General features: G+C 35.7%; 4 protein-coding genes across 4 annotated transcripts in view; 1 reads left to right on the top strand and 3 right to left on the bottom strand.

Annotated features, from left to right (window-relative positions):
• Sit (stuck in traffic) overlaps positions 1 to 21,810 on the bottom strand; it is a 50,455-nt gene extending 28,645 nt beyond the window's left edge. The window contains exon 1 of the mRNA XM_072018371.1: positions 21,706 to 21,810. The gene's annotated coding sequence lies outside the window, so the exon portion shown is untranslated. The remainder of the gene's footprint in view (positions 1 to 21,705) is intronic.
• LOC139995249 (very long chain fatty acid elongase AAEL008004) lies at positions 12 to 23,809 on the top strand. Its single transcript, XM_072018569.1, has 5 exons — positions 12 to 656; positions 11,707 to 12,047; positions 16,815 to 16,952; positions 18,220 to 18,462; positions 21,754 to 23,809. The coding sequence occupies exons 2-5, from the start codon at positions 11,709 to 11,711 to the stop codon at positions 21,931 to 21,933; spliced, it is 900 nt and encodes a 299-aa protein (XP_071874670.1). The 5' UTR covers positions 12 to 656; positions 11,707 to 11,708; the 3' UTR covers positions 21,934 to 23,809.
• A 351-nt stretch (positions 23,810 to 24,160) lies between these two features.
• On the bottom strand, positions 24,161 to 25,310 carry Nd-b18 (NADH dehydrogenase (ubiquinone) B18 subunit). Its single transcript, XM_072020239.1, has 3 exons — positions 25,106 to 25,310; positions 24,473 to 24,641; positions 24,161 to 24,393 (listed from the first exon to the last, which is right to left on the bottom strand). The coding sequence occupies exons 1-3, from the start codon at positions 25,212 to 25,214 to the stop codon at positions 24,297 to 24,299; spliced, it is 375 nt and encodes a 124-aa protein (XP_071876340.1). The 5' UTR covers positions 25,215 to 25,310; the 3' UTR covers positions 24,161 to 24,296.
• Positions 25,311 to 25,462: 152 nt separating this feature from the next.
• On the bottom strand, positions 25,463 to 27,210 carry U2a (small nuclear ribonucleoprotein polypeptide A'-like U2A). Its single transcript, XM_072019533.1, has 4 exons — positions 26,862 to 27,210; positions 26,732 to 26,772; positions 25,887 to 26,463; positions 25,463 to 25,809 (listed from the first exon to the last, which is right to left on the bottom strand). The coding sequence occupies exons 1-4, from the start codon at positions 26,941 to 26,943 to the stop codon at positions 25,769 to 25,771; spliced, it is 741 nt and encodes a 246-aa protein (XP_071875634.1). The 5' UTR covers positions 26,944 to 27,210; the 3' UTR covers positions 25,463 to 25,768.
• Positions 27,211 to 27,858: the final 648 nt, after the last annotated feature.

Genomic DNA, 27,858 nt, shown 5'->3' with positions numbered 1-27,858 from the left:
TAGTTCGCTCCGCCGCGGACTATTCACGCAGCATCGACCGTTGGACCCACATTTCTGTATATGTGTCTGCACGCGAATGTGTGCACACGCTCGCACACCGACACTCGTATCACAGCACACACATATATACACACGAGCACGCGCGTACACACACATACATACACACACACACACACACAAAACCACAAACATCTTATACACAATCACACGCGTGTGTCGTTGCGAGAACGCGTGTACCCGCACAAAAACACGCAAAACACACAAAAAACGCGAACTGTGAACAAGTGTTAGCTACCCGGATGATCGCCGGGCGTGTGAATAACGTGTGACATTCAAATGGTAGGAAGCTTGTGAACAGCGAAGCATAGGCTGCTAGTGAACAAAGTGCCAAGTTCAGGCTTCATCCCCGATTCTTTTGAATTGAAGCCAGACGAGGATAATCGATAAGTTACTTGAAGAACAAGGGCTTTATTGTTTGAATCGATCGGCTAGGTGCAAGTTGGTACATCGATCTGCTTTTCAAGAGACTCTGCGTCTCGTAAGAAGAGTTAGAAATTGCTCGATATCGAGGTCGATACGCAGAAGTGGAGTCTCGAGTGAAGCGAGGTGGCTACAATTTAATTTGCAAACGCGGTGTCGCTCTCGTCGGTGAACAGGTAAGTCGATCTCCTTGTTCTCTTGATGCGTGTTAAATTATGAGAGCAGTGTGATAAGTGATGTAGCAATGTGTTGAAAAGAATTTCCATTATGCCATCGATAGAGAGTAACGCTCGATCTCGATCTACATTTGTGACACTACTCGAAATGAACTAAAAAGTGACACCAACTGGCGCCGCGTACCTACAATCGAGCCGGTCTCGCGTTTACAGGAATGGAACAAAGGCAGAAGAAGCAGTTTGACGAGATTTCGAAGGCAGTTCGTGTTACATTTTTCAAACAACTTCGAACCTTAATTAGCCTGTTGGCGTACGAAAATGTAAAATTCGGAAACGGATGGAAAATGAATTTTCTCGCGCAGCAGCATTGCGGGCAAAGGCGAGACATTCGCAAGCGCGGCCCCGCGAGCATTATGCACATCACGTACGATTTTCACCTTAATAGCATCTAACAAAACAAGTGTAATCGGTTTGTGTTCACTTATGTGTCAATTAATCGAAGTACATTCGAAACATTATCGAGGAATACATTGAATGCCGATAAGAAATTATCGTGTAACCATTTTAGTTAGCTTCGTTGTACAAGTGCATACGTAAAAGTAGACATTTTCGGCAAGATTGTATTGCTCTCAAAATATAAATTGAGATTACATTCTGGTTATCTACAGTAGAGCAATATTTTTGCAAAGAGTTTGCCACAAATTACTCAATCGTATTTTAGGTCAGATTTGTTAGAAATTTTAGAAAATAATAAAGATAAATGAGAATGATAGTTATTTAATAAAGTATTCAATAGAAGTAAATAAATAAGTTATAAGAAACAGCTAACGCGCTATCATATCGTTACAAAGCGTTGCTTTCTACTTTCGTAAGTAGAATACGCTTCTAAATGATCAGACACAGCTAGGAGTTTCCCTATGGAACGCACGGCCGTCGAATTTCATACCATCGACTAATTTTTCTTTATAAACAAGCGACTTTCTCGATTTCACGACGTTGCACAAGAAAAATTTTACCAGTGACTACCCTCGAAAGTGTAAACTTCATTCTGTAACTCTCTGGAAACGTTCGGCTTGAATGATAAGCATAAAATGTTTGCACACTAAACAATTAATTTCCGCTTAGATTAAGCATTATTTAAAGAATGAATTTTTGTAGCTCGCTTTTTATTAAAATTTATGATAATCGATCACGAAATCATCTATCGATCGAATATATAGTCGAGCAACATGATCGTTCAACGAAACCTGTTTCTCATGATTTTACTGACTATCGAGAAATAGAAAAATGAAAATCTTCTGCGAATCTCATATGCAAGAGAACTACTTCATCGTTTTACTCTTTGCCAATACAGACAATTGTCAGACAAAAACGCTAATTGTCATTGTCAATACTGGACATGTTCTACACAAGGTCGTACGCGATGCGACAATTACGAAAAAAAAAGAAAAAACGAAAGTAACCACAAAAATAATTTGTCTTACTTAGCGAAAGCGTTGACGAAAACGAAATTAACTGTAACAGAAAATACAAAACACATGGATTAGTGGTAGCTGGTACAACGCAAACAAGTCCATGAATTATTGCAATGTGCAACTCGGGAACAGAATTCCATGCGAAAAAACGAAACATATGAATCAGAGGAAAAAATCTGACTGAACGCACGAAGTGGTGATATGTTGCAAGTCAAACTCGGAGAGATAGAAGCAGCCAAAAAGGCTCGTCATGATCATTTGGCTTTCTCGCAATTCACAATTGATTTCATCGCCTTCGAAAATTATAGGTGAATGAGATTATAATAAAAAAAGATACGCGCTTCCCGTGCGGCGCAAAAGTGTGCCACATTGCACACTTGAGCAAGGTTAACATCCTTGCGTTAGTCGATTCGAAAGGAATGTGGGAGGGAAAGAACGTCTGACCCCCTTCGAGGATCTTATTCTCGGAAACAAGTTGCCGCTTTATTTAAGACGCAAACGTTATCACTGCCATAGGTGATAACCTTGGGAGGTGATAGCTAAAGAGAAACTAGCTTAAAAACAATGCGTTATACAGCCACTTAAATGTCGTCAAGGTAGTAAGATTGTTTTCTAACGTTAGAAAAAGTTTCTTCTTACCATCGACTAAGAAAACATCGATTAAGTATCTCAAAGGGGATATTCTCTATGTATATTGCTAGCCATAAGTATTTTAGGGCACCTACTTCTGTACCTATTTAGTATTTTATGTTATAAGTCACGTGCTACACATCTATCTCAGAAGAAACGTGACTTAAATAAGTTTCTCAGAAACAGCGAGGACCTATTGGAGAACTTACAAAAATGTTATTTATACTGAACGTATAATATTGGCATAAAAATAAAATCTAAGAAACAATGATCAAATATCATTTTTGTAATTTTCCATTCTTAATCCTTGAAACCCTTCCTTTGCTTTTAATGTTCCTCTAACAGAGGATAGAATTATTTTGACTTGTGGCGTTTTTGCAATACATGTGCGATATAATATAAATGAAATAATTGATTTATAATGACATAACTAGAAAACAAAAACAGTGGGAAGCAATTAATTTGAATTAAATACAAGTAGGTGTTCTAATATATATATGGCCGACAGTGTATCTGATCCATTTTCTCTAATGATATTACGTCCATACAAATCGTTTTAGCGTTTGCCTCGAAATTGGAACAAAATCCGTAGAATTCTAAGAATTCTATAATAATCAAACACACGAAATTTCTCTCACTTGTCAGTATTTTTCAACCATTTTCTGCACACAAATTCCTCTGAACAGCCAGTGAAACGAGATCTGCAAGCGTTGCTAATTCTTCTCGTCGAATGTGAAACTCTTCGCGAAATATATTCCAAGTAATTATGAACTAAATTGGTTACAACGCTATTAATTGCTTCAAAGCCTTTGGTTAGTTCTGCGCGTGCATAACTTATGCGTGCAAAACACGAATAAGCGTCCCTGACGCGAGTCAAATTAATGGTTTATTAAAACAAGAACCTGCTTTCCTTCGAAGCAGCCTCATACTTGATGGTACAATTCATGTTTCCAAATTCTATTTGATTCTCCTCTGTTATTTTTAAGATACACATATACCAGCAATTGTTTCGATTTCGGTAGAATTCCCAGGAACGATCTCGTTCTTCCAAATTCAATTACACTGCGTCTTCCTTGAAAGGAGAGATCGTTTTAATCAAGAGTCTTTAATCTTCAACAGCTTCATTTCACAAATAAGCGACATATAAAACTGGGAGTAATTTATTTACTTCGTAACTCCGATATGTGAGCTGCTTATTTACCAAATTGGTTAACTCTACGGAACAAAAAATAGAGAAAATTGATGAAATTATAGCATGAAAATAAGCATCGATCAAATGCTCTGATATTGGAATATAACAAATTTCAAAACATGGAGTTGGCCACTTTGGCCTGTGAATAGCTCATACAGCCTGTATGATAATAATTTACTGTAATGCAAATAAGAAACATTTATATCTCACCGTCGCATTTCACGAAGCAATCTGATTATACGAGTATGTGAACTTATGATCTAGTACTCACACGACTTTTTAAGTTTTGCATTAATTGTTAATAATTGTTTTGCACGAAGCTGTAAGGTTTATTACCTACGTGTATACTAGCTGCTCCAGTTATTCCGAACGATATAATGATAGACCTCGTGGCAATAGAAAGAACCGAAATTCTAATCGTGACTTCACGAAAAGTTTCACACAGAACTATCGCGAATTGTACAAAAAAGTTATTTTCTTTTTGGTGTGCATGGTCAACTACCTCGCGTGTCGCGTCGAGTACTCATCAGGAACAAGAGAATGTCCGAACACGTAAAACATGTCGCATGATGTAACCGACTGAACGAAACTCGACTTAAATATTCGGTACAAGGTTGCTGGACCATTTTTGAGCAGGCCTCATTGCTTGCCTAAAAAATTTGATCAAGCACTTATACCACATTTCTTGGAAGCTTTAAAAACTAGACAGAATTCTTCGTCTGTTTTTTATTTTATTTTATGAAGAAATTTGAGACATATGAATGTTTATGAACTAATAATTTCAGTTTTCATATTAATTATTACTAATTGTTCTCCGCGAAACTGTAACGTTTAGTGTTCTAAAAAATAAATCTAAAATCTGTTTAAAATCTAAAATTCTCGAAAATCTACAGATCTTTTCACAATCATGTTTCATTCGAGAATAAATTATCTCACCTATCTCATTTAATTTTATAAATTGCCAAATATTCAAAAGAGAATTGCAACTGTAGGAAGTCTATGAGTCACGAACGTCAAATAATCCAAGGTCCTTAACCAAGAAACGGACTTTCACGTCAAACAAAAACGAAACAAGAGGAAGTATAGCGAAAACCAGCGCACCGTCGATCTTTAAATATTTACGATCAATGACGAGGACAACGATTCGGAATTTTCTTGTCCTGTGTAATTAAATACCCTCGTAAAATCGCGAAACTATGAGAAAAACGTCTTTACGATGTTTACGACAAATGCATACTGTACCAATCACTGTATCATAAAAGATTCAAGACAACGAAAAACGTATGCAAAAAGGAACATTTTCTATCAGATTATGTTCTTCGCTATTCGAATTTAGCCTAGTTTGAGAGTCACGACAAGGAAATTACAATAAAAATATGTACATATTGTATTGTACGTGCCATGCAAAATCATTTCGCTGCAATTGCGCAACCATTCGAACGACTTTGTAAAGAGATGCTACAATTGGGAAGATATATGTACTTACATTTATCAGGTGAATAATTGAGCCATTCTAACCAAATCCATAAACTGAATAGTAATGAAAAATGATGTTAGTTAGAAACTAACGAAATGAAAAATGAGTTAAAATATAAATTTTTCTAAATCGGAGTTATTAAATTGAAGTAAATTGAAGTTTTGTACATTGGGATTTACTAACAGTTGTACCATTTCTTCGTGGAAAACGAACTTGTAGATGTAAATAGTCTGTTTCTTGAGAACTGAGAACTATTATTTGAATTGAGGTTTGATATGATTATCTTTTAGAATTACTACCCCGACTTCTATAAAATTCAGTTGTACAGAATGAAAGATAAAGGAAGACAATTAGAGATATGAATATCCAATGTATTCGTGACACTAGAATTGAGAATTACATTCATAATTTTTAAGGTCGAGTCATTGAAAACTCCCTGAGAAAGAAGCTTATTTGAATAATTATCCCGATTGTTGCACTATAACTACATTAACCTTCCAGCTTCAATAAAATCTCTTCCACACTTTTTCCTCCAATTCGATTTCTATTCCAAGGCAAGCTTATGTGAACTTCACCGATTTATTTAGTCGTTCTTCTTAATGAATGAATTCCGAAATACAGAAGAAACTCCGGTGAATGATATTCACGCATAAAGAAGGAAATACTCGTACACATGGTTCGAAGAACAGAATTTTTGAACCGGTATTACGATCAACCGAGGGTCGAGATAAAAGAAAATTAATAAGTTTCATCGATGTATATACTACATTTTTCTTCGTAACGATTCGTACAAATGAGAGACACAAAATGTGTTGACGATTCAAAGATTCTATGATGATAGAGGTCACTGTAAAATTAATAACATTTTGTCCAAACAAAGGCTGTGTGAGATGAAAGTGAGAAGAGCAGAATTGGTGTCATCCATCATGACACACTACATGTGAGAATCATTCAGGATGAGTACCGTTAAGTTTCTCTATTGGTTCTTCGTCATCTAAGCTTATGGTTGATTGCTTTGAAGAAGCATGTGCCCTTGTACTGGACATTCAATTGAAGATATATAATTTTGACATTCTGGAGAGAACTAATTTCCAATAAGAATTGAAATATGTAAGGCGAGGCAATCTAGCGCTTTGGCATTTATACGTTTCAAAAATTATAGTCGCATAAACGATGCTCTATCATCATTCGAAACAATTTCAGAGCATATTTTGTATCTTATCTTGAAACTAGAGTAGAAATTAGATTCTTCAATCAGAAATGGACGAAAGTTTAAAAATTTCGAATTTCTATGAGGAAGGATAAGGAAGTGAGAATTTTCTACTAAAGACAAGAGAAACCAAGCTACGTTTCGGGATGGTCGCCATAACAAGGAAGAAAAATGAATTAGAAGAACGGAGAATTTCGTAAACAACTCGCGGAAAGTTGCTGGATAGAAACTTCATGAAAAACTGTTCGCGGAGTTAATAAATATACAGCAACTTCGGCTGACAAGCTGGTGAGTATGCACGAACGACGAGATCACGAGCTTAAGGTTGTCGAAAAAACGAAAGAGAAATTGAATGAAGCCGGAACGCGGCGCATACGTACTTAAAAACTCGTTGGCCGATTCTGCACTGCGTAAAAAACGAACTAACACAGATACCGATAATTGTTCATAATCTTCCGTCTGTACATAGAAAGTGGCAAAACTGAAGAAATTGCATCCGCGATAGTTACAAATGGAAGAAAATTAAGAGGTTTCGTAGATTCAATGATTAAAAGCGAAGATGTCAAGATTAGTTTCTTAGGAGCTTTATGAGAATAAACGAAGGAAGAATGGTGGAAAGCAGAAGGTGAAAGAAACGTACGAAGAAAGAGGGCGAGGAAAGTGAAGTGTCTTCTAATACCGGTTCTTGAAGTAAGGAAAACCCTAAGTGGCTTCTTCCTTTAAATAAAAAGAGGAAGACATTAAATAAAAAGATAACAAGACGTATTGCACGAGAGAAATTGAAAAGTGAACGAAAGAAACAGAAATAATAATTATAGAACGTATAGTATCCGCCAACGAGGTCGCCACAAATTCGAAAGAACAGAATGACCTAGAAAAGGAGAACGGGACATGTCAGAAAATCTGAACCAAAACATACTTCCTATACTTTATAGCTTTCCTCTTCTTGATTAAATCAATCGATATGACCGATTAACAGTCGAGGAGATCTATGACAAACGTACAGGTGTCGAGTGTATCTTCTACTCAGATGGTTGAACAATGAAATTTTTATTTATTTTGTAGCTAATATTAAAAAATTAAATCTAAAAAATCTTCCGATGTAATTTACCCAAAACGTCGATTTCGTCTAATAATTTTAAAAATATTCCACTTTACGAGCTTCCTATTTGCGAAATGACACGATTCTATTACCCACCCACTGATTAGGAAAGGAGGAAATACGCAACGAAATGAAAAAACAGAGAAACCGAAAGGAAAAGAGGAAGAAAGTAGGAAAGGGGAAGAAAAAGAAAAAAGGCAAAAAGGAAAAGCCGTATCATAGTGAAGTAAATATGGACTCCGAAGGAAAACGAGCGAAAAAGATGCGAGCTACGCGTTAACAGCAATAACAACGACTATACCTAGATCGTGACAGACGAAGATCGAGGAGACGAATTAGAAGCTGATCGGCACGTAACCGGACTGTCGACCCACTTACCCACTAAACTCTAAGCAAGCGAGTGTTAAACGGCACCGTTCCTGCAGCCGTTGTTCTCGTCATCGACGTCATCGTATTGCCGGTATCGTTATTAGTCTGCCACGTTCGAATTCCCTCCTTCCATTCAAATAGTCGGCTACCTTTCTCTCTTTCTCTTGTTGGTTCTTCTTCTGGCCGTAGTGGACCATCAAGCTTCTATGCTTTTGTATTTTACAGGCTCACGCGATCTTCGAGACTTTCTCTGCAGCAAGTACCGTTGCTCTGCCAGTCGTTGTGAAACCAGACTAATCAATTCACTCTACTCGTGCCGATGTCCATAGATCGAAAATAAATAAATAAAAAACGATCTCTTGGACTGCTTCGTTACGTTAAAATTATCGAATAGCCGACAAGGGTAGCTGTTTCACGAGATCGTTCGAAAAATTATTTTCGCAGGAAGAAATTTAAATGTTATTTTTGTTCTGCGCAAGGTCTACGCGTTTCTTGCTATTTTTCTTTCATTGTCTTCCTTTCTTTATTTTCCTTCCTTTCATCATCTAAAAAGTTATCAAGTACTACTGTAATAAAGTTTTTTCTTATATTTTCTTATATTTACTTGAATTTCTTGAAATTCATTCAATTCATATAATAAAAGTTCACCGATTTTCACAACTATTTATTAGTTTTCGTCTATATAACAGGAGTTCACGGCCAAAAAGATGAATTCAATCAATCGGTGGTCATTTAACCGAACACTAAGTCAAATTTCATTCCGGTGAATAGAGTTCAGATAGATGGAGTTCTTCTGTAAATGAAGTGTATACGACAGAGGCTCAATACTTCTCTTAGTTATTAGTGACTTCTTGTTCATAGGATTTTATATTCAGATAAATGGATTCAATTGACAGGAGTTCAGTTAACCGAGCACAAACTAACATTTCGTACCAATGAATGGAGTTCAAATAAATGGAGTTTGGAAAACTCTAGTCTAACTATAGTGACAAAATAAACTTTATAAGTAAATACGCCAAGATTGGGGAAAAGACGAGCAATGCAACGGCATTGAGCAACCTTCCCAGTGCAATTACGTATGACCGTTACTCCACTTTTTGTGGCTCGAAATTGCGGTTTCGTTACATAGAATTCTATCGGTCAGTGTTGGCCTTAGAACATTCGACATACACGGGCTCAGTTGTGGCGCGACTGGTAAGTTCTAGTCTAGTTATGCGACCGGCTCGGCGTGTCTAACGAGATTCAAGATTGCGCTTTCATGCACGGTGCATTATTTCACAGCGATCTATCGGCCGATAGACTTAGCTACCTGATTCGGTCGGGAAAGAAACGATCCGAGTTGTAATCTGACGAGAAGGAAGAATGAGAAGTCGATCGATACAACCATTGCCCTTTGTGTTTCGATGAAAAATACATTATTCATGGGGGAAAGGAAATAAACGCCGAAGAAACTCTTCTTGAGACATTCCTCGTTATTCAGATTGTAACTAATATGTTTCATACACGAATAATGAGAATCGAAATATGTTCATTACTTAAGAATTTTTAAGTAGTTTCAGGCTTTCATATTTCGAAAGTGGAACTCGAATTAGCTGTGTCCCATAAAATGACTATTTTTTTAAAAAAAAGTAAAAATGTCTTTCGCTGTTTTAAACTGTCAGCGTGTCTGACAGGAAAGACCAAATAACTAATGACATTAAATTTCCGAGAAAGAAAGCCGACGAGAATATTTGCCTTATCTTAGAGAACAGGTGACCACGGACGAATCTCGGAGAGCGAAAGTTGGAAGATGTCGCGCGATGTACAGTTAACTTTGATCATTCCTTCTGTGGTGAAAAATGTGTCATTATCTTTCTATTAATATGGTTTCGCAAACATTCATCACCTGTAGATGACATTTTACCGATTTTTTTTATGAGATACTAATTTTTATATAAAACGTTTGCATTTATGTTTTACATTACCAAGATTTTTTGTTTGCTCCAAGAACATTTGATTCCTTATATTCCCAAGATTTTTAATTTATTGACCAAACATGAGTTTTAAACATTCAGCAATAAATTCAAAAATACACCTACACAAACTAAAAGTAGAGGTATTAATCAATAAATAAATATGATCGATCAAGTTCAGAGTGTAAAGTGTACGTGTATATTCTTAGCAATTAGGGCCAAGTCTGGTGCTGTATCGAATACAAATAACGCAGAATTAGTGTATTTCGTGAGGAAAAGGGGAACAGGAGGTCAACCTAATAACATTTTTTGCGAATCAGAGAGCCGCGCGAAAACGAGTTGCCGACTACATATATTACGTCAACTAAAAATCGAGCATTTATACGTATGCCTACAAATTTGCAATACTTGCTCAATCCGTCTTATGAAACACAACCAAAGAAATACGCAAAGGGTGACTAATATTCTACCCGCATCTAATAAGTTTACTTATTCTAACTTCTATGAACAACAGCTGCAAAGAAACAACGACAACCTTCAAGAAATTGAAATTTAATTGAATGACAGTTTGTAACGCGTCATCTTTAATCGAGAATCTGATCGTATCGACGGAAATAAATGGTAAATGTAACTGCTCGAATAGAAATCGGAGAAAACAAGAACGATAATCAAAGAATCGAAACTGCGTGACACTCAAGGAGAAAACCAAACGATGAGGCGACAAAGAAACGCGATGATCACGGATGAATCAGGATAAGAGTCGACCTAGTCGTCAAACTGTGTCGTGTTGTGTATATGCAACATCGCAATTGAAACTCGTAATCGCGTTGCATCCTCTGATTTATTACTGCTATTGAAAAAGCAGGCGCAACGCTGAAGAAAAAGAATTTCCCAGCATAATTTTGATCAACGTAGATCGGTAAAATGCAATTCCAGATAGACGGTGTAACCAAGATCTTCGAGAATAGCGCATTCGATGAACTTTTCGACCTGTCGCGTTTAACTTTCGACATTCCATATCACTCGATCGTCGATCGACTTCGTTCTCTGTGAACGAGCAAAGAACCAAAAGTACCTCGCGGATCTCCTTGGCTTGATCTTAGGTAGGGCGAGAAAAATCATAAATTATGGAAGTTCGATTCCATACGTTCGCCTCATCTTTTTTAATATGGCATTGTGTATCGTTAATGAACGCTCCAGAGACGCTATTGACTTCTTAGTACTGTGCCATCGAGCGAAAAGAACCATAACGACGACTTATTTTATTGACTTCGATCACTTTGAAGAAATGTCTTAGTGTTTCGATCAAGACGCGATATTATCGAAATAGTTTAACTCTATCAAGACCCGGCTTTATGAAAAAGAACTATCATAATGCTTATACATTAAATCGTCGCTAATTTCATTATTATTATTAATATTACTTACGTGATATACAAGAATAAATCTCATTAGTGTATAAAAAATTGTGTAAAGCGCATAAAGGACACAAAGATATTAAGGAATACGAGGAAAAAAATAAGAAAGAACAAATATAATAGATGCAAAAAAATTTTCGATAACACCTCGATGACCTATTCTCGACACATCGCATTCCAACGTGCTTTATTAATTTATTAAAGTAAAGCTCGTGTGATTTTCAGAAATGGCGTCGGCGGCAGCAGAGTTGGTCGTGGAACGGGAGCCGGAACCGAGAATCGAGATGACGGACACGAATCGGACGTTCGTAGGCGCCCAGGGCCTGGTCAGAATGGCTCTTGACCAATACACAGAAATCCTTACGACGGTCTCGGATCCTCGAGTCAGCGACTGGCCGTTAATGGATTCGCCGATACCAACATTTTTAATCGTCCTTCTTTATTTATATGGAGTAGCGATATTCGGTCCACGGGTGATGGCTAACAAGAAACCGTTCAAACTCAGAGGAACTTTGGTAGCGTACAACGCGTTTCAAGTAGTCTTCTCGTTAGGCATGCTGTACGAGGTAAGCGACTCGAGATCCAGACAGCCTTCGATCGTAAAGACTCAACCTGTGGTTAGAGAACCAAGAAAACGAATCAGTGTTTATGTACGAAAGTAGCTTGCCGGTTCTTTCCTCTTCGAGATTCAATGGAATCTCCTCCTTGTTGACACGCAATATTCACACACGCGATCTAGTTCAAACTAATCGGAATCTAGAACAATTACGAACATCTCTAATAGCGTTTGAAGCGAGAAGGCGCGCGGCTAACAACCTCTCATAAGACGAAACTTTTCCCTTATCCCGAAGGTTTCAAACACATTTCGAAACGCCGCGTGAGCTTTCTCTAAATACCTTCGACGATTAAGATATTGACGAGGATGCGCTGACCCAAAGGTTTGCGAGAGATCGATGCATCACCTCGCCGGGTTTCAAAGTTCATGGCTGCCAGATTTCGAAACGCCTCTCTCCGAGGAGCATCGCAAACGCAAGTGGGTCGCGCTGACGAAAATGTCAACTACGGAGATTTCGTTAGATCTCGCGTTAGTTTGAAGTGTAACAGTAAAAACACGCCAAGAGTTGTTCATCCATCAGACCTATATGAGTATTTCTGCAATTAGGCGACTTCTTTCGTGATACTAACTTCGATATAAATAAATGGCGAACAGTAGCGAACTAGTTGAAGTATTTGTTTCCATTGAATAGGCTAGGTTTAGATCAAGTTGTGTTCACTGAACCATGGTGAATATGGTAGGTGTTCGACGTCAACCGTTTACCGGTCATCTTTCGATTAATATCTCACAGGCTAACGATCTTGTAATTTTATCGAGGTCGTAAACATAAATTGCGTTGAAGAACATATAATTTCTCTTCTTCTTGTTTATAATAAAAAAGAACCGCGTAAATAATAATTTTCGAGTGTCTCGTCCAAGATTTCTGTTTTAATCGATGTAACGAATCCGTCTCCCCAAGGACAACCACGCTGAATCGTCACGATAGACAGATAGAACAACTTCTCACCAAAGTGCCAAATTCAACCGAACTTTCGAACAACGACGTAAAAATCCATGGATGGATCCAATCCATTCAAGTACGAATAATCGACATTTTCTTTTTCGTGTTGTTTCCAAGGCCTTCGGAGAATAAGTTAGATCGTTCGTTGGCTCATTCGATCACCTTGAACCACTAATTTCTTTGCTCCCGCGGACTTTGCTCTGTTCTTGGCGAGATTCGACCGGAGACGTTTGCGAAACGCGACATTCCAATTTATGTAACCGCTTTGTACCGGCACCTGTTTCGATCGACCAACGACTCGACGTTCGTCGGCCATTCACTAGGTAATAACAAGAAATAGTTGACCATTCGAACGCTCTAATAATAAGATTCATTGTAAACCGTTCTCACGTTTGTGCTTCCTAACGAGTAGTTAATCGACCGTCTCGAAACGCTTTTCACTATATCGCAACACGCGTATTTGTAACGCAGATTTTCTCGCTCGAAAGTGCCTGTTATTGATCAATAGTTTAGGTGCAGGCACGATTAGATACAGGAAATTATTACGTCATACATTCCTTTTTCAATGCGTTTTCCTTTACCTAGATAGTCGTCGATTAAAATTCAATTCGATTTTCTCCACTCGTAATAATTAAAAGATCGTTTTCTACGTCACTTTAATATTCTTACCATTTCTGGTGTATGTTCGCATTTTGTAATAATTTTCATTTTCAAAGTCGATCCATTTCATGAAAATGTAAATATTTATGCTGATTCATTTCTTTTTTTATGACCACTATTGAAAAAATCAAAACTAAACGGAGATCTGTTTCGAATTAATATTCTATTTTAGATATTTTAAATGTTACATATGCATTTCTTCAGCTTTAACTTTATTTTATTTTAAACAAATTTAAATGCTTACAAATCCGCAATTTATTTACTACAGTATCATACGGATAATACAATTATCTATCAAGCCTATTGGCACCCTTTTGTTTTTGTTTTCTTGGATTGTTCAATTTTATTGTTTATAATAACGACCCTCTGTTCTCCTCAGGTAAAATATCCTACCTAGCAGATTTTCATTTTCTTTTTTTCAAAATATATTGAAATATTTGAAGTTCGCCATGTTCTACTTTCAAGTAAAATTATGTTATACAGACTGTTACGAAATAATGAACAAATGTTTTAAATTGAACGAAGAAAATCATAGACGGCATAAAGGTAGGATAAAACTTCAGCTTTCTTCGGTTTCTTATTTTAATCTATTGACAGCGATATGTATAATCGTCTACTCTAATTGCCTCGCGTTTGCACGAGATACAAATTTCCGCAGAAAACGAATCTTCATCCTGACCGATCGAAGTAAAACATAACGAGGTTTATTTACAGAACGAAGAGCTGTGAGTAATAGAAAACGGCGGTTGCAAAGAGGAAGCCGGCCACGACGCGGAATGCCTTCTCGAAAGGTGTACGGAAAGAAGAAGTCGCGTTGCGACATCGAGTCCTCAAGCTGAAACTGTAAAGTTTCTATTTTAGTTGCTCCAACGAAACCATTCGAAATTTTGTGCGATTTTGAAAGAGAGCACAGCGGCCGCTCACCGCGACGACCGATCTTTTCCGTTGTGAACCGCGCTAATGGCAAACAGGGGGTGAGAAAGCACCGGCTCGCGAAACATACCGTTGCAAAAAAAGAAGTAATAAAGAGAAGCTACATACACGCGGGCACGATTGGCGAGCCTTCCAATCGGTTGCCCAATCGATTTGTACACTCGAGCTCGCGGTTCGTTAAAGGCGAAGCATCCTGTTTTCGACTTTCCACCAACCGCGCGTTCCAAACAACTTTGTTTGAATAATTAATAAATCCTCGACAGTCTTGAAAAATTCGAAAGAATACCTAAGTAAAATCTATCCAAATATGGAGAAAGGCAATATTCATTACAGAATTTGTGGTTAACAGACATAAGCTTCTATAACTTCAGCTATTAACACTTTAATCCTTTCAGTTATTTTTTAATATTTAGAAATGCCTTGAGTTTGGGCAACATATAAAAAAATTGTCGTTGGTATTTTTTATGCTAAACATTTTCTTGAAACATTATAAATCTCTCTTGTTTGCTACGACGAAAGTGAGAGTTGGTATATAAAAATTCAAGGATCGTAATAGATTTAAATAATGATATTTACGTATATGCAGTTAGTACTTTTCTTGTTTGTGTTTATCACTGATTCTTGCACAAAATACCGTAAACTTCTACTTAATCCAGACAAAAGATGTTCATATCTGCTCGAATGTACAAATAAGATAACTACTTGCAGTTACTGCCTCATTCCATAGTCGGCAAGAGACCGAAGAAATAAAATCTTCCTAATTATTCAATCTATCAATGTATTCTTACGCCAGAATCTTTAGCGTGATCTGCCTAACAGATTTTAACTGCTAAATACATCGAAACGGAAGTAGTTTCACGCGAGCAAACTTTTCCATGACTAAGAAATTGTATCGATTTCTTAACCTCTCGAGCCAAAGATGGTACACCATAATTTATCGTAAGAAACTAAAAGATATCTTTCTAAATGAGAACAACCTTGTAAAAGCTGTCTAGTATCACCTTAGAAAGTTATCTATGCGCTAGATTATTTTCCAAGTGTGAAAAAGCAAGGAATTATCGGCTATGAAGAAAGTCGAGCATCGCGATTGCAATCCTGTAAATCCGTAGCCAAATAACGTTTGGTGATCTCTTTCTTCACCAGGAATTGCGTTCAATTCGGTTCGAAAAGTGCGTAAGAACTGGCCGAATTTCATTCAAATTACTTGTTTCCGGTTTGAACTAGAAACGCATCGCGAGGGAAAAAGAATCTGGCGATTTCGAAAGGAAATAAGAAGCTCGTGGCTTTGTTTATCGACGGTGAAGGCTTCTGTCTGAATAACATACGGCTGAACGTTTCGAAATATTTCGTTAAGGCAAAAAATTGCGTTCTCGACTCTACTTAGAACTTATATGTTATAATCACCAATGTAGAACCAGAAGGGAACTGAACATTATCCTATTACACTCTAGGCGATATAGCTTCATTATAATTAGAAAATCAACGCGTCCTTGGTAAAGAGACTAGCATTCGCCGCTAGTTCAACTATATGAGTTAACAATCAACTTTTAATTATCTCCTTTTTCACCCGCAAAACGTTCTATTTTCCCTCCTGCATCGGCCTTACTTTCAATCGTCAATCAGTTAATTCTTACGAAACTATTATAATAGTACAATACGTAGCAAAATAATTTGTTAGCAAGATCGTCGGATTGCAATAATTTTCCTGATACCACTGAAATTCTATTAATACATAGGATCTCAATATAAACAGAACTACATGTCATTGTAATATTTTAAAAATTATGATTAATCTACATTTTTTCAACTTTGAACGTATTATAGCCTGTGTTGTTATTATAATATTGGGTTCATTGTTAAAAGTAAAATTCATCGCAAACAGGTTGAATCTACTCTTAAAACTTCGATATCACCGAAATTCCAAGATCATAGAAGAGCAAATATTCCAAGAGACTTATACTGAAAAGCCTCGTATAACATTTCCTTGATATCCAAGTCATTGAAAGTAAGACAAAGAACAAGAATATTCTTAGGTTACTGATATATTTTTTCCATCTATAAATATCTTACGTACCATAAATGTTAATGAGTTTGCTAAGCGTGTTTATTTCGATCACATAATTACCTCCACAAGCGTAAAACACAATCGAGACTGTACCTTGATCATGAACTTTTGTTTCATAGCACCTGATGTCTGGTTGGTTGTTAGACTACAGTTACAAGTGTCAACCAGTGGACTACTCCCACAATCCGTCCGCGCTGCGAATGGCGAATCTATGTTGGTGGTATTTCATCAGCAAATTCACAGAATTCGCTGACACGGTATGTATGAGGCCGCGTGAAACACAATTGGGAGAACGCTGCAGTAAGAAGACAGTTCCATTTTTCAGTAATTTGAGTAAACTTACAGAAATCTGAAAAGGGGCGATCGAAATTAAATCACTTTTTCTAACGTACTATAAATTTATAATCAACCAATATTCTTGGTAATAAACTTTTGCGTTTTTTAATATAAAACCTATACCTTTTTCTTTCTCTTCCGATAAATATAATTGAATTACTGCAGTTGTCTTCTTATTGCTATAAATCTTTCAATTTGTGAAGTTATGGAATCTCATAGCATCGATTAAAAAATTTCCGGTGTTAGACTAAATTCTTTGCGAATTTCTCAATTCATCGTAAAAATCGATCACTGAAGCGGAAACAGAAGCTGCTGCACCATAGATCTTTCATTACAACACGCTATGATGTTTTTGGTTTATTTATCGACACGATTGTTCAATGCTCAACGATCGTCTTCGAAAAGAGCCGTGTCGCAAGAGAAATCACTGTTCGCGATAATATCATCGCGCCTTAAGTCGTTAAGCCTTTTCTTGCGGAATAAAGTCCTCAGGAAAAAGTAACCTAACCTGCGGTGTACGCGGGAATGCGAATTACGCGAATAGATAAGATCCGACCGAACTAACAATATCAAGTACTCCGCTGAAGTAATTTACCTACGTCTCATAGTAGTTATTCACTGAATCGTACGTTTGCTTGTTTCCCCGCGAAAAATTTAAGATTTCTGATGGTTTAAAAATACGTGGTATTATATCACACGGAATCATCGAGTGTGACGAGTAATTGTCAGATTTCTTGTTAATCTTGTTGAAATACGACGTTTTTAAAAAGGAAACAATTGTGGCTCGAGGAAATCGCACGAAATATCACTCACGTTTGTAAGTGACAAGGAAAATGAAGGAGAAGTATTCAGAAAAAAGATCCAGAAGAGTAGCGAATAATTGATAGTATTATAAACAGCAATTTACTGCCCGAAAGATAAACGATAGTAATAGTAATCTATAGTATTGGTTTTGATGAAACCGCGGTCGCTATATGTACCAAACTCGAGAACTTTCGAGAGGAAATTATCATTATACGAATTAGCCTAATGAAAGTAAAACAAATGTCTGTCTATAGCAGCGAGAGAAGAATACCTTTTACTCCTTTATTTGCTTATGGAGAACATCAACTATCAAAACTATTTTATCGGTAGTTCCGCAATAATATTAATACCATCATTTTTAAAATTTATCTTATGAACTTTCAGATATTTTTCGTTCTGCGAAAGAAAGACAGTCAAGTGACGTTCTTACATCTGTACCATCACTCTTTAACACCTTTGGAGACATGGATCTGTGTGAAATTCATTGCTGGAGGACACGGTACTTTGGGAAACCTTATAAATAACGCGGTACATGTAATAATGTACATGTACTATATGGTGTCTGCAATGGGACCGGAATACCACAAATATTTATGGTGGAAAAAGCACCTCACTACCGTGCAGTTGGTAGGTGTATTGATTTAAAAAGAGTCAAAGCATAATGTTCATAAATGTGTATCTATTTCGTATCTACTTGGCCAAATCACGAAAGGATGATTGCATTTGTTTTCGTATGTAGTATATACATCAATTTTTTTGTTTTAATATATGGCTAAAAGTTATCAGAATTCCCGTTTCTGGATATAGAGAGTAACAGATAAATCATTCTCGCATTTCACTATTTCTTTACATCAATTTCTTTTACTTAGCATCGATAATAAATAATACGACATAACGATGGTGATCCATTACAAATGCAACCGATGCGCATAATTGCTTTTATACAAGGCATCATAAGACACTCAGCAACTGGTACAATATCATGCCTCGAAATAATGCGCATTATCTAAGAGAAAATAGATTTTCTTTCATCAACTTGAAGAATCATTCGTGAACTTGAAGAATGAAACAAGTAGTATAATTTTAGCGCGTTTCTCAGAAAATTACGTACGAAGCACAAAGAAACAGGATATTTGAACACCGATAATTAAGAAATGTAGCGAAAGACTCAAAACCTCTGATCGCGTGCGAGCTTCTACAGAAACAACGATCGAAAGCGTATTGAAACGTACCAGGAAATTATTGAGCGACAGTTCAAGATACAGATAATGCTTTCTTGTAACGCTACTGATACAGATAATAGAACATTATTACGTTAAAGTGAATGGCTTTTAGTTATGCGTTTCAACGAATCGCGACATTTTGTTCATGGATATGCCCCTGGCGCTTGGCAATTTCCTACACTTCATGTCATTTTAACTATGAGTTCATTTTATCTTAGCGAAAGATAAAGGTAAGTATGCGTAAAACCACAGGTAAAAACACAATGCAAACACAAAAGAAAAGAAATTTGAAAAGATCATGAAATTTTTAATCGATTGGCTAATAAAAAAAACAAAAGAAAAAATCAAGATATTTGAAAAGATAGTGAGTTTTAATCATTGAAATGTGATAGATAGAGTCCAGAATATGTGGACATGTGACCACGTTCGAATCACGCAATAAACAGGCACCGACACAAATACTTTTTAGAGCAGGATTCGCGATACCTTCTTCTTGCACAACGTGCACACAACCAGCCTGGCTAGATAATAATCTGCATCGATGAAAGTGAGCGATGCGGCGACAAGTCGCAGGGTGCAAATGCACTCGAAACAAACGTTTCACGACGTGGCGACCGAATAATATGTTAAGAGACATTGCTGCAATTCACGTAGTTTGGAGACAGAAGAAAGAAAAAGCAATGATCAACAATATAAATTGCTGGTTCACCAGTAGCAAGACGGACTACGCTGTTGCGGACAAACCGTAGAGTAACGGGGATTGAATTTTTTAGTAATCATCGTAGATGTCTCAATACTTCCAGGCGCTTGACCCTTTCACAGTGTAAAAGAAGAGACTGAAGAAATTATTATTTTTTATAGAAAGTTGAAAATAGATATTTTTTTACATCAGATATCAGAAACGCAGAAGATCTTAAGAGTAAAGAAATAACTATTCTCTAAATCGTTCATTCTGAATTCTTCATCATTTTGTTGCATTTTCAAAGGGTTAGAAAGAACTTCAACATTCTCAAATATACTCGTTACCTTCTCGCGCAGTTTATGCTTTCCAAGCCGTATCGTAACGTTACTCAATTTATTCAGCCTTTTAATTTCAACAACAACTTGAACTTTTGCTCGAGCGTACTCGAGTAAAATCTTGCAATAGAAGCCATTAAATAGTCATTAGTGCCTACTATAATGATACTCGTTACTGTCTATACCGCAACAACGTGTTGATTAAACTGAGAGCCTCGTGTCAGGAAGAAAGTCAATGCTGCGAGCCTCTTAGCAGATCTCAAATTATGATCAAAAGAGAATCTTTTTGAAAATCGATATCAGGAGCAAAGAAGCGGAGGAAAGAGAAGTCGTATATGGCACAAAATTGACGTCGATGACATCGGAGACTTTGATGAATTCTGGGCCATCATTGACTAGTCGCCCAAACCGGTGAACAAAATTTCACGTAAACATGCGGTAGGGGTGAGGGAAAGTGAAAAGTACAATGTTGAGCAATTGCAGGCTGACTTGCTTTAGCCGGATTCGGTCGACTACGTCACGGTGGCGCAATAATTTGGCATTCCGATATTCCGTATAGCACCGTGCCACCATCACCATGAAACAACCGCCACGCTACCAGGAATCGGCTGCATGCCTACGAAACCTCACCTATGTATATGCTCTCCTACCTCGCTTTTATCTCGCAACACCATTGATTTCCCGTACGCAGCTGGCGCAAATCGTTCAAAAGATAAATCGCGTTGTTCTTTTTCGCATGACACGCGCTTCTCTCCCTCGTTTACATTCGCGATAATATTCTCCATGAAGATGTTCCGCAATCGTTCGTCATTTCCAACTACGTGGCGTTACGAACGCCGTTTACTCATTCCTCGATGCGGAACGATTAGAACGAAAAGCGACGCTTAGTGATTTTGAGATGCGAGGCGATCGAACCTTCGAGATACAAATGAAATACGATTCTTACTTTAATCCTTAGAGGCTATCATACTTTTAGGTATCGTAGCAAAGACACTGCGATGAACTGAAATTTGTCCATGATAGCCTTTAAAATTTCATTACATTTTACAAATAGGTAAAATCATAATATTTATATTCAGAGTCATTATTTTCATCATGATATTCTTATAGAGATTCAATGGATAAGTGACTCAGACTCTTTTATTTCACAAAGGCACCGACAACTACCACTTCGATATAATATGTAGTTCGTTTCTTATGGTAGTGATTTTGTTTCGTGAGCATGAAATTACACTTCTCACAGCTGTGCAATAATATTCTACTTTTCACGGGTTAATCTATCGCGAATGGTACCGTTGCACCACATTGTTCGGTAGAATTTTGTCCGATCATGCGGTCGCGCAATCTGTGCAAGGTATAGCCGATTATCCTTGCGTCATTGGCACTGCCGTATATAACATATATTCCATTAATTCAACGATGGCGCGTAACTCATGTATCGTCATGGTACAATTCGGGTTGCAACACTCTTCGTCTTTCTCAAGGAGAAAGGCATGAGCGTTACTAAGTTACTACGATTTCGCCAAATTTGAAGTCGGTTAACATAAGAAATTTAAAACAATTCGGACGCCGCTACAATTTTACTACTTCGAAACATATTTTAAAAGAAAGTATAGATAGTTCGACTCACCCTTAATACGAAATAATGTAACAATTCAATTCATCGCTTCGTTTGCAGGTACAATTCTTCTTAGTGTTCGTGCACAGCGCTCAAGCTTTGGTCTTCGATTGCGGCTATCCTAAGCTGGTGGCGGCGCTTCTTTTGCTTCATTCAACGATCTTCTTCGTCCTCTTCTCCGACTTTTACCGACAAGCATATAATAAGGACAGACCGAAGAAGGAGCTAAAGGACGAATAAATGAAGGACATTATCGCGCTTTATCCCAAATTTGCCTCCGATACGCTCCAACGCGTCGACCTCTAGGTCGCGCATGCACGATCAAAAATCACGAGTCAGTTAAAAAAGAGGAAAGAAGCATTTGCAAAATTGTATTACACCATCGTATAGTGAAATTCATTCTCGTATACTAGTAGAACCGTATAAGGTTGGTGTCATGTTAGTAAATCGTATGATACAGATTACATAGAAAGAATTTAATTAGATTCGTGAGTTCGATCGTCTGTTCGTCTGATCGTTGGAGTGGAGCTTACAGCTTGCTTCCGTATGGAAGAGAAGTTCACTCGTTATTCCTTGTATCATCTGCAGGGCATCTCAGGTCTCGCGAACAGCTCGTACCAGGGCTTCCGAAGCACTCGTTACTTAAAAAACCGACCGAGTATTCGAGTTACCCGGACACGGGTAACCTTATCGTTAAAATTAACGTCTTTGTTAGAACAAACCAAGAATCTTCGGTAAAAGCAATTGAGATCGCTGCGTTCAACTAAGTTTATGTTCGCGCGAAAAAGTGCATCGAAAACCCAGAATCGACATAACTTGATACATCGATCGGTCCTTGGTGTCGTTAATTTAGTGCTTCTTTTTTACCGTATGTATACATGTCGCCGGATCTGTAATTAGGATTACTGTAAATAATAGGATTAGTCCTACTAAGCGCCACAAGGTATTACCCTCGCGGATTTATTTAATTTACTGCCTGTTTTGAGTCAGTTACGTGATACAATTGTCGTTTTTTATAATTATCAAAGAAAAAAAAGAATGATGCCTTTAAATGGAAAATGAACGTGTAATTTAATGAATGTCCCGCGTAATTTCAATGGCTCATCTCACGAATGTCCAAGCTCAATTTTTTTGTTTACATTTATTTATATCTTTATTATTATTATTATTATTATTATATATACGTACTTTCGAGTGTTAAAAAGTAACCCCATAAACGATAAATCATAAGTAAATATGCTCACATCGTTGTATATGAGAACAATATAAAAATACAACAATGAAATTTACGACAGCGAATCAAGAACATTAGCGTCCTATCGCTGAAGCAAAGACACACACACATACATAAGCACACATGTACATGTACACACACCGAATATATTTCTAAAAATGAAATTTCTCTCACTGATTAACAAGTTGTGAACTGATAAACCTATGAGATCAAATTCCGTAATCAAGTTTTGCTCCCATACATGAACTCAAGAGACAAACTCTCGTATATTTCAATACCACGATAGTAAACACAAGATTTACGTTGTCAAGAAAAAACAATTATCACCAAACAACAACAATAATATCCGATTTGTAATTGATTTTAACTTATCCAAAACATGTAACAAAGCTATTGACAAACATGGATGTACAACGTTTGAGAATGAAAAAATAGAGAGAATGTGTCCGCAATTCGTTGCTCGCCGAAGATTCTCGGACCTATGTATTCGCTGGGGTTACGTATCACTCGATTTACTTTTTTATAGGAGAAGACAATGAAGTAACGGAACGTTAACGATAAGGGACAACCTCCGTTGCAAGCATGTGCGAAACTTTGCTCGGAAGCCAGCAGAGTACAAGCACTTTCTACCTTATCGATTCTTCCATTACACCCCTTCCAGAGGAATGAGCAGAGATGCTCATCCTGTTGCTACGTGTGGAAAAAACAAATCTGCTAAAGCTCTTACAGTTAATAATACGGTAATTCGTTTAGGAACTTGTCATTGAACCCCATCCTAAAGTTGTAATTTATTTACGGTGTGCCACGCATGATGGAACCCTTCTGTAAATATGTAATTCTTTTATTTCTTTTGTAATATGACGAATAAATGTTAATAAGTTATTTACAAGGTTTGAAAACTCTTACCTGTTTAAGAAACACAATAAAAAAACATAACTCTAGAACCTTCTGTATGTATGTATACATATGAAATGGAAATATGTAAAAATGTTTTGAAATTTTACCAAGTAATTAATGTCTAAACTTTAAAGGGATGTAGAGAAATATGCCACTTTGGTAATAACTTATTTAAATACAAAATTAAAATACTAATATTTTCTGTCCAACTTAATGACAAATATTAAGGAAGTATTCTTTTATAAATAAAAAAAAACATATCTGACATATCTTACATATAACAATACAAATAATTGTGGCATATTAGTAATAACAATAGCAACAATAATAAGAATATTTACATTTTTGTTTATCAATTTATACCTTAAATTCTTTATTACAGTCACTCTTCTATAAGCAAATTTCATGTATATATCATCTATATTCACATATTTATAATCTAAATATAAACAATATTCAGTGAATGTGGAGTTTAAGCTGTTACTGCTTCCATAGCCCTCTGCTGTTTCCTGCGTTCTCTGATCAGAAGTCTACGTTCTCTTTCGTATTCTTTGGCCCTTAAAATATCGCTGTAATATACACAAATTATAATCAGGAAGTGCACATTGGGTAATAATAACTTATCTATATTTTCCAATGAAAACTCACTCTTCATATTGACATTCCTTATAGTTCTGAATTTCCTCAGCACAAAGTATTACAAAAGGAAACTTTTTCATAAAGCAACGTTTATATTCCAAAAATAAATGAGCACAATAATCTCTACAATCTAGAGGAATCTTGGCAGCTATCATATCTTCTTCTGATAGAGTCATAACTGTAAAATAACATTTATAATAGGGTACAATACATGTCAAACAGTTGATAAATTGTTTCAATTAATACTGTAGCTCCTTTACACTCAAGTAAAGAGATCATATGAAGACAAAAATATTTTATAGATATTTAAGATTTTTCTAATTCATTATAATCTACACTGTACAATTCTACCCAAATTCAATAAATGCAAAAAAGAAAGACATTGACAAAATACTTCACCGAAATCGACAGCCAAAAGTTTTATTCAAACTGTTATGTCATTGATAAATTATTTATAAAGACAAATATAACAGAAAAGTTAGAAATAAAGTAATAACAAAAAATTAATAACTGTGTTGTAGCTTGTTTCAATTAAATTCGTCGTTTATACAATCGTAAAAAAGTATAGTATTTCAATAAATATACAAAATGTCAGGAGCCAAAATGCACCTATTAAAGGTTAGAATTGAATAAGATACTTGCCCCTTTGTTTGCGCTCCTTAGGAAATCCGTACATCGGATCAAATGTCGGCTCCGAATCTGTTGGTGGAAATGGATCGCTACTAACCATTTTTTGAAATGTATTGCCCATTTTAATAGTATATTATAAAACTACAGCAAAAAGAGTAATATAAATCGAAAATGGAAAATTGTTACAACATACAATACTGACATCTAGTGATCCCATCTTATATAATTTACGTAGTTCAATGGACAGGTATGTAAATACACTAATCAAGATATATAAATATTTTATGTAATATAATATGATATATAACTATGTATTTATTTATTAAAAGTAATATTATTTTATATAAGGAACAAATTTATACAAAAAAGTATCTTTCTAGACAATTTGTTTATTGAAAGGTCACTGAAATAAATACATATATGGATATTACGAATAGTTTTGAAAATGTTTAGTATTATAAGATATACGTTTATAAAGTCGCTTCAGGCCAATTAAGGTATACATAATTTTATTTGTACATCTTTAAATGATAATGCATTTGTGTGTAGCACATACATTCTTATTAGCTTAACAAACTGTTTCCAGTTCCATGTATGGTATACAGTCATGTACTTACTATAATAAAAAAAGCTTTTCTTGTTTGATTTAAATCTGAAAATAATGTATAATATAACTTAATCATCTTCTTCTTCCATTGCTTCAGGTATCGTATTTCCTAGAACAATGAATGCAGAGTATTTTTCCATAATCAGAAACGTAAAAGAAACAGTGCACATTCTTTCAATTACGTACCAGTTTGTAATCTTTCTTCGCTAGGCACATGTCCAGCTTGAAGCAATTTGCTAAGTCGCTGAACTTCTTCAAGGGAAGATGTATTTGTAATAGCTTCCCTAATTTTGTTACGTTCTTCTGGAGTTGTGAGTGGCTTGTCCGTAGGTATGCCAGATGTTTGTGTTTTTACTTTCTTTGCTATTTCACGAACCATTTCTTTTCCTCTTTTACTCCTAAAGTATATAACTGCAGCTTCACGTTCTTTCATCTTAATTTTCCTAAAGTCCAAAAGTCTCAACTGTGGGAATCTATATACAACGTACTGTCTATACTGAGGCTTCGCAGACACTGGATTTTGAAGTAAACAAAGGTTTGTTAAATTTTTTAACTGTGTTAGTGGTTCTAAATCACCAAGTTCTTGTATCATATTTCCAGTTAACATAAGAGTTTCCAAATTTGGAATACAATGTTCCAATCCTTCTCCTATTCTGACAATACGATTATTATTGAAAAATAGAGTTTTTATTCTTTTTAACAGAGGAAACCCATCTAATTTCCTTATATCATTATCAGAAAAGTCAATGGTATCAAACTGATCCTATAAAAATATTATTATATTTTAAACTTGTGTAATTCTATTAATATTTTAATGGATTTATTTTAATAGATATTAATTCTATTAAAATATTAATAGAATTAATATTTTTAAATATTATAGAAATTGTCAATATTTCAAAAATTTGTTCTTGAATGTAGATTTTAAAGCAAAGTCAATATAAATACAAATTGGGACGAATAAAAATATACACGAAAATACATTGTAGATATACTAAAAAATAAGAATCACTATTGACTAGAACACTAACCAGAGTTGCGCCCAAGTTTTCGATTGTAGGTATTTTATATCCTGCAATAACAGAGATTTAAACAACTAAGAATTACAGAGTTAACGAAAATTTTTAGGTTATATTTTACCAATATAATTTATTTACTAGCCTCTGAGATCTAATTCTCGATCCTTCACAGGATTAATATATTGCATGGATTGTTGAATTAAATCTGGTGTTAACTTAACCATTATTTAATGATACTACCACATAAAACTGATACAAAACTTAACCTGACAACGATCACAATACAGCTTCCATAAGGTTCTCTCTAAAGCTATATTTTTATGATTGGTAAGCTTCATTCTCAAAAAACGTGCAGTTCATGGTAAACAGAAACAAAAGCTTTCAAACGTATAGAGTATCCCATTTTAATTTTTCCATGCAAATGTCTCTCAAAGTATTCGTTATTATAAAAGATGTTTCAAATAAAACTTGTTCTGTTTCAAATGGAACGTCTTATGATGACAACCAGATTTATCTAGGTGGTGGTGTTTTCGAAATCTCAATGTGATCTTCGTTTTTCTAAATCAAACAATACATTTTTTTACATACCACTCGATGTAGTTTTTAGTTCTCTACAAAAAAGTACTAAGATACTTGCATCTGAAAATGCTTTAAGGAAAAATGGTTTAAAAGATGTTTCAATATTAATTTCATTAGATTGAATGTATAAAATATAAGATTAATATAAGAAATATAAGATATAAAATATAAATATTTTTAGTTGTTTTTCCTTGTCTTTCATATAATAAGTTCTATATTAAAATTAAAATATCTTATAAACTAGTAATTTTGGACTGAAGTAACTTAAATCATTTTGTAGAGAATTAAAAAAAGCATTAAATGTTGTACGAAAAATATTAGTTCCGCTTTAAAAAGCATAGCTCATCTTTGAAATCTCGAAAACACGTCTACCTAGACAAGATTTGTGAATGCCTCTCGAAACACAATAAATTTTACTTCAAACATTTTTTACGATAACGAATACTTTGGGAGATGATTGCATAGAAAGATTAAAATGGAACATCCTGAATACATAAGTACATAAGTATAATTTGATAAACATATAAATAATAATATAGTCTCCATTTTTTAACTTATGT

The sequence above is a fragment of the Bombus fervidus genome, chromosome 1 (assembly GCF_041682495.2).
Source record: "Bombus fervidus isolate BK054 chromosome 1, iyBomFerv1, whole genome shotgun sequence".
NCBI lineage: Eukaryota > Metazoa > Arthropoda > Insecta > Hymenoptera > Apidae > Bombus > Bombus fervidus.
Note: the sequence above shows the minus strand (reverse complement) of the source record. Positions and strands in the feature narration are given on the sequence as shown.